This window comes from Morone saxatilis, unplaced genomic scaffold (genome assembly GCF_004916995.1).
Source record: "Morone saxatilis isolate NCDOM2014 unplaced genomic scaffold, NCSU_SB_2.0 Contig22, whole genome shotgun sequence".
Classification (NCBI taxonomy): Eukaryota; Metazoa; Chordata; class Actinopteri; family Moronidae; genus Morone; species Morone saxatilis.
In genome coordinates this window covers 7216440-7223144 of record NW_023339785.1, presented here as the reverse complement: position 1 = coordinate 7223144, position 6705 = coordinate 7216440, and the positions used below count along the sequence as shown (strand labels likewise).

Sequence of the window (6705 nt, the reverse complement as noted above, 5' to 3'; positions counted from 1 at the left end):
GGGGGGGGGGGGGGGTTGTGGTCTTACTTGTTTTGTAATGGATGCTTGATGTACGCTTCAGGACTCACAACCTTTTGAATGGTTGTTTCGCATTTTTCCTTTTCTGGATTTGTAGGAACTGAAGTTGACACCTAGGAAACAACAAAAAAATACGTTTAGAGAAATATCAAAAACTGTTGCGTTATTGTTGTTTTTTCCAGAGCACTGTTATTCTTTATGTAATCCTCTGACTTGTAGTTTTGTAGTCACATTTTAACTTCTAAAAAACATTTTTTTATGGTCATAGCTGTGATACTTTGAGTAGGTGTGAGGGAGGTGAAAGTGGACTGTAGACTGATATGAGACTAACTCTCATGTCTCATGTCTGCATTTGTATTAAAGGGCTTTGGCAGTTAAAGTCCTGAACAATTATTACTATTATTTAACATATAACTTTACCAAAATGTGGCCACCACCTTCCACATACCAAATGTAAACAGTGACACCCAATAATCCAAAACCAACCATCCTCAGTCAGTCACATAATATTCATCCAGGTACAATGAACTTAAACCATGGAGGTGGCATTTATTAGTAGTGTACCTTTGTAGCTTACTTAAATAAGCTCTGAGGTTACAATTTAACAACAGTTGGCTCTTGTGTCTCCATTTTGTCCAGTACTCGTTAACGTTACCGACCTGCGCTTCCTCTCATTCATCCAAGAGTTTCTCTCAGAGTGAGTTACGTTACCGACTAAACCCTCTCCTGTTACACGGTTTCCCGCTCCAACACACCTGACTCACAAAGGCTCGTCGGCCACCTCTGCGGGACACCGATAACGAGCCATTCATTTGAATCAGGTGTGTTGAGGAGGGAAACATCTAAAACATGCAGTGAAGCGGGTCCCCAGGGTTGACAGTATCCACTCCGTAAACACGGCGTTTTACCGGGCGTCAGTCCCCCGCGTTGACTACACTTGTTGTTGTTTTTATTAACACAGACGGTAATATATTATATATGTATATATATAACCTTAAATGAAAAGCGACTAACGTCAGTGTTAATCGAGAGTGCCGCTAACTTAATGTTGTTTGGCTAGCGGGTTCTGTTACCTGCCAAATGTGATGACAGGAAGTTCAGAGAAACGTCGTTGTCTTTTCTCACTGGGGTTTTAACAGTGGATAAAAACACTGCCTGCAGAGTCAAAGCCTCAAGCTCGGAGACTTAGCTACGAGTGTGTTGCAGTACACTCACCACCAGAGCGGTCGCCATCTTCTGGAAATCACATCCAGTTTTTTTGGCGTGTGTTAAAATAGCTGATTGGGCCATCTGGTACTCCACATCGCGCATGCGCAAGGGGGAAAAAGTACACGTTGATCCAGGGTTTGGGACACATCATCTCTGAATTATTAATGTGTATAATGGGTAGATTATAAATACAGCCTACATTTATGAGGTAGTGTTCTTCTTTAACTGGCTTTGAGGTAATAAGAATAAATTGGACAAGGTATATTACTGAAATTGTGCATTAGATGTACTTCAATAGTATAATACTTGACTTTTTTCTGGTTCACATAATATACTGGTGAACCATGAAAGGCAAGAGATTATCAGTGAAAACGCCATGCACACAGAACAGTAAGTGAGTGAATTTGTCAGGATGATTTAGTCAGACAGGTGTTTCCAAAGAGTGTTTAAGCAGAAAAATAGACTTTTCCAGTCTGAATCACCCGTCTTTTCGCCTTATTGCTGGTGGTTAGATTGCATTTCTCTTAATAAGAAGCACAGTCTCAAAGGTAATCACAGTACATCCATTCAAAAAGCTATATCATTTTGTTAGATGCACACCAATGAGATTATAAAGATTCACTAAATTCCACTACATGTCACACAACCTGTGGCAGTTTACTTATATATATTTTGTGCAACTGCTTGTCCTGGATTGCACATACTGTGTAGTATGTTAGCTGCATGTAGGAGACTAGTGTGGGGTGCAGGCAACACAAACAAATATTAACAAATGAGAGATGATGATTAATGCACTTTACTTTACTTTACTTTGGGGTAATACGGCAAAAACATACCATAAACTCAAGGGTAATTCTGTTGTTGCAGGCTTAGTGTATTGTACCTGTAAATATTACCCATGTATTGTACAATGTGCAGGCTTGGCAGAAATGTGCACCGATGAACATGTTTCTCTGGGTGATAAAGAGTTGTGGAGTTGAATGGCAAATTGTGTGATTAATACATTTATCTTTTATTCTGGATGAAGCTTATCATCCTATTAGCCTGTGATATGCTCTCTCCGCCTCTGATGACCTTACCAAAAGTCCATGTAATTACAATATATACTTTGAGTATATATAAATGTATACTGTACCTATTAAGTAATATAATTAAATTGTGTTTTATTGCTATGAAGTCTTGGAAGAGGAATAAACAGGACTGAAAGGGACTCATTTCTGAACATTTTAATGTCAATTTTTGTTTCAAACGGGTAATCTGCTGTTAGTAAAATCTATGTTCTAATACTGAAAGTTATTTCATCAAAACAACTTAACAAGTGCAGAGAATTACATTAAGTGCTGCAACTATGGAAGGAGATTGTTTAAAGGCCGGACGTGAAGGATGTCAATGTTTTTGGCACTTCAGAAGGTCAGCACTGTGCGGATACTGCAATGAGAGAAAAACAAATTAAGTAAGGATAAAAAAATAAAATACACTACAGTCGAACAAAGAAAACTGCAGCAAACAAAATTTAATGCACTGGCTAAATGCATAAATGAACTCTTCTTCGCACCTCTTTCCAGCATGCATGAGGTCAAATCCCTCATTGATCTTCTCAAAGGGCAGCGTGTGGGTCACAAACTCATCCACCTTTAGCTTCTTATTCATGTAGTCTTCCACCAGTTTAGGAACGCTCTCCACACTCTTCCACCCTGGGGGTGTAAATCATTTTTCATTTAGCCACAACATAACTGAATAATAAAAGATACCACTACAAATACATACATTTTAATGAAAAAACAATTCGCTATCTTTGCAAATTATTAAAAGAAAGGTTTGAGCTACAGTTTAAACTCAGCCTAAGTCATAACACTTTTACCTAATAAAGTGGATGCCAAAAAAGCCTAATTAGCCATAATTAAAATGGAAATATGCAAAAGGTTTTGAACCCACAGAAATTTGGACCTGCAGCCAGACCACATTATGCCCTTTATGACAAGTAATTTTCTAACACAGTCATTCACCTCCAAAGGCTGTGCCCCTCCACACTCGGCCTGTCACCAGCTGGAATGGTCTGGTCGAGATCTCCTGTCCAGCTCCGGCTACACCAATGATGACACTTTCACCCCATCCTTTGTGGCATGCCTCCAGAGCAGCTCTCTGAAATAATAACATGCCAATTTTCCTGTTTTTTATGACTTGCCAAATTATGGAAACTGTTTAGTATGCTGCGTGTGCTACCTGTTGAGCACACTGAACAATATGTATGCACGGGCGCCACTATGTTCATCTACCAACCGACCACGATGATAAATGAACAAAATTAATTTACGACAATGTTTTATATGCTGCTTCAAAATACAATTTGATAAGTCTCACCATGATTTGCACATTGCCAATGCACTCAAAAGAATAGTCCACACCCCCGTCAGTCATCTCTACCAGAACCTCCTGGATGGGCTTGCTGTGGTCCTTCGGGTTCACACATTCAGTGGCTCCAAACTCCTTGGCTTTCTCAAACTTTGAAGGGTTGATGTCTACACCAATGATCCTCGTTGCTCCGGCAACCTTGCAACCCATAATAACAGCCAGGCCAACAGCTCCAAGGCCAAATACAGCACATGTGGAACCAGGCTCTACCTGAGTGCGCATGAGGAACAATAGTAGTATTACTGAATAATTTTGCATATAGCAAATCTACTTATGCACTTTAAAATTGTTTTGGCATCGTCACTTTTAATGATACAAATGGATTTTCTAGTATTTGATATTGCAATTTCTCTCTTTTTAATGTATGCAAGTACCAGGGATTAAAAAAATAAGGTGACAAAAACTTCACATCGTAACTATGAGGTACTATGTCAACCTCTGTAAAGACGCCAATAAATGTTTTTTAATTTTCTGCCACTATGAAAAACAACAGCAACAACTTGGAAACAGAGACCCCTTGGCAACAAATCTGCATGATTAATAGGGGTGACCCACTTCAGAGTGAAACCTGCAAACAATGACAAACAATGCTGTCCCTTGGGGCGACATACTTGTTATGCATAACGAGCTTTGAACAATGGCGGTTATCTCACTTCAGAAATAAACTCATGTGCAAATGCTTCTTTTTTGTAAGCAGCCAGTTCTACAGCGTAACATGGCCTACAGCCTGTGATACCCACCTTGGCAGTATTAAGAGCAGCACCGTAACCTGTAGAAATTCCACAACCAAGAAGGCACACTTTATCCAGTGGAGCTTTCTCGTTCACCTTAGCCAGAGAGATGTCAGCCACTACAGTGTACTCCGAGAAGGTGCTGGTCCCCATGAAGTGAAACACTTGCTTTCCCTTGCAAGTGAAGCGTGAGGTCTTGTCAGGGAGCAGGCCCTGGCCCTGGGTTACTCTGCAGGGTGGAAGCACAGGGAAGAGATGATTTCTTTTCATGTGTGATGAAACTCAATCGCTGTGTACTTCAGTGCAGGGCTGGCGGAAGCTAAAAAGGATGATGACGGAGCTTTGATTTGGTTACCCCTGGGGTGTAAGTGCCTGAGGCTGTGAGTTCAACTATTGAGGTCATGCAGAAATAAAATAAAAATTTAATTTCTGTACTATTTCTAAAAAAAGTCTTCACCAACTTGAGCTTGGTAAAAATCAGTCTTACCTAATTTTCTGGCAAAGGTTGGTCTTGGGATTTTTGCAGAATTTGCATTCACCACACTGCGGCACGTACAACGGGACGACAGTATCACCTTGGTGAAAAAGAATTGTGAATAATTAGAAATCATACTTATTCACAACAGCACACTACAGTTTGAATTTCAGCGTCTTGTCTGAAAGCATCCGTACCTGGCTTGAATTTGGTGACACCCTCGCCAACGCTCTCAACCGTCCCTGCGCCCTCGTGGCCCAAGATGACAGGGAAAAGTCCCTCGGGGTCACTGCCGCTCAGAGTGTAGGCATCTGTATGACACACCCCTGTAGCAAAGACCTGACAGGTACAGTGTCATTTAAAGAGCGTGTCAGACACAGCTGCTAGGTATATGCAGGAGTGGAATATACAAAGATTTTAGGCTTGATATTAGCATTATTCAAATTCCCTCATGTCTAATTAAAGCATTCCTCAAAATCATGCAAGTCTATCTTTGATGCTTAAAACTTCTTATGCTGATAAAATAGGGCCCTAAAAAAAGAGCCTCCTCTCCGAGCTGGTCTTTGAATGCTTTACACAGGACTCTTAATCATTTGCATTCATTTCTTGTCCTGTTGTTAGGCATGGAAAAGTGGCACGCAATGATGTTTGCTTTACCTTGATGCGGACTTCATGGGCCTTAGGTGGGGCCACCTCAACCTCTTCTATGGTAAGAGGCTTCCCCGGTTCCCAGGCAACAGCTGCCTTGCAGGTTATCACCTGAAAGTGCAGTATGTTTTTAGTTTTTTTAAACAAGCTTCTACAATGAATTGAGTAATTACAGCCACGGGTTTCCTGAGGCTTTGCAGTGTCTGTGGCAGGTCGAGCAAGTTGCACAGTAGTCGCCCTTTGAACTCTATCCAAGCTTATGCAAAGCCAACCCAGTTCCAGTGGGTTAAATAGTTCACTGTTGTTCTAATACATAGTTTCTCCACCTTCCTCATATCTCTAATGCTGGATGGGTTTACCGTTCACCAAAATGAGTGTTCACCGTTTTCTTTACGACTATCTTTCGGTACACGCTTTGCAGCAACTTGCAAATTCCAGCTGTGTGTGACTGGCCCAAGCTGCCCGTTAAGTAATGAGACAGTGATTCTTTGTACTCTGTTCATTGAGCGCATGTGAATGCGTGCACGTTGGAGGAGAGAGAGGACGTTGTTTAGTGCTACAGGGGACATTAACGCCACCGTTACGACACATAATAAATCATGCATTTGAAGTATTTCTTGCGCATTTTGTGGGGAAAGTACTTACTTTCCCAGCTGTCTCCATGTTCGGTGCTTCGGCACGAGAGGGCGGGACGATGGGCGGCCGTAAAGGAGTTAACGTCTGGACCAATCAGAAACGAGAACGCGCAGGCTACGCGTGACGTAGAGCCGGCGGAGACATAAAAAACCCTCTCCAGATTCAGATGAACCCAAATGTCTCATATGAAGGCCCAGGACAGCTTCACTAATGTTCTGGATATATACTAATAATGTTCTTAACGGTTCAAATAGCGGATATAACACAATGTTAAAGTAACAGCGAGTTCTCAGTCTTGGAAATAGTAGTTAAAAAAAACTAAATGACAACTGAGCCAACACCGTCGACTGAGATGTGTTTGAGTGCTGTGGAACAAAAAACCCCACCAGATTTAGTCTTAATTTCTGAATATACTGTATGTTAATGACTTGTTTAAAAAGTATAATATAATAATAATGTATTGTATCCCATAAAGGAGTGAAAAAGCCTGGTCAAACATTTTTTAAATTATGTCTAGTCCCTCTCCCTCATTGATATTTGCAGAATATATACGGCAGGTAAAATAAGTATTGAACA

General features: G+C 40.9%; 2 protein-coding genes across 2 annotated transcripts in view; both read right to left on the bottom strand.

The window, feature by feature from the left end:
* LOC118334046 (eukaryotic translation initiation factor 4E-1A-like) overlaps positions 1 to 1329 on the bottom strand; it is a 6160-nt gene extending 4831 nt beyond the window's left edge. Inside the window, exons 1-2 of the mRNA XM_035669859.1 lie at positions 1234 to 1329; positions 28 to 131 (exon numbers count right to left, since the gene is read on the bottom strand). Of these exons, the coding sequence (XP_035525752.1) occupies positions 28 to 131; positions 1234 to 1329 (200 nt within the window). The remainder of the gene's footprint in view (positions 1 to 27; positions 132 to 1233) is intronic.
* Positions 1330 to 2437: 1108 nt separating this feature from the next.
* On the bottom strand, positions 2438 to 6198 carry LOC118333877 (alcohol dehydrogenase class-3). Its single transcript, XM_035669685.1, has 9 exons — positions 6139 to 6198; positions 5503 to 5604; positions 5043 to 5184; positions 4858 to 4945; positions 4380 to 4599; positions 3589 to 3849; positions 3234 to 3369; positions 2783 to 2921; positions 2438 to 2655 (listed from the first exon to the last, which is right to left on the bottom strand). Exons 1-9 carry the CDS (start codon positions 6154 to 6156, stop codon positions 2631 to 2633), a joined length of 1131 nt encoding a protein of 376 aa, XP_035525578.1. The 5' UTR covers positions 6157 to 6198; the 3' UTR covers positions 2438 to 2630.
* Positions 6199 to 6705: the final 507 nt, after the last annotated feature.

Coding starts and splice junctions, on each gene's coding strand:
- LOC118333877 (XM_035669685.1), bottom strand. Junction 5,185..5,502: donor CCCATGAAGTCCGCATCAAG/GTAAAGCAAACA, acceptor TGTACCTGTCAG/GTCTTTGCTACAGGGGTGTG. Junction 2,922..3,233: donor GAGGGGCACAGCCTTTGGAG/GTGAATGACTGT, acceptor TTACACCCCCAG/GGTGGAAGAGTGTGGAGAGC.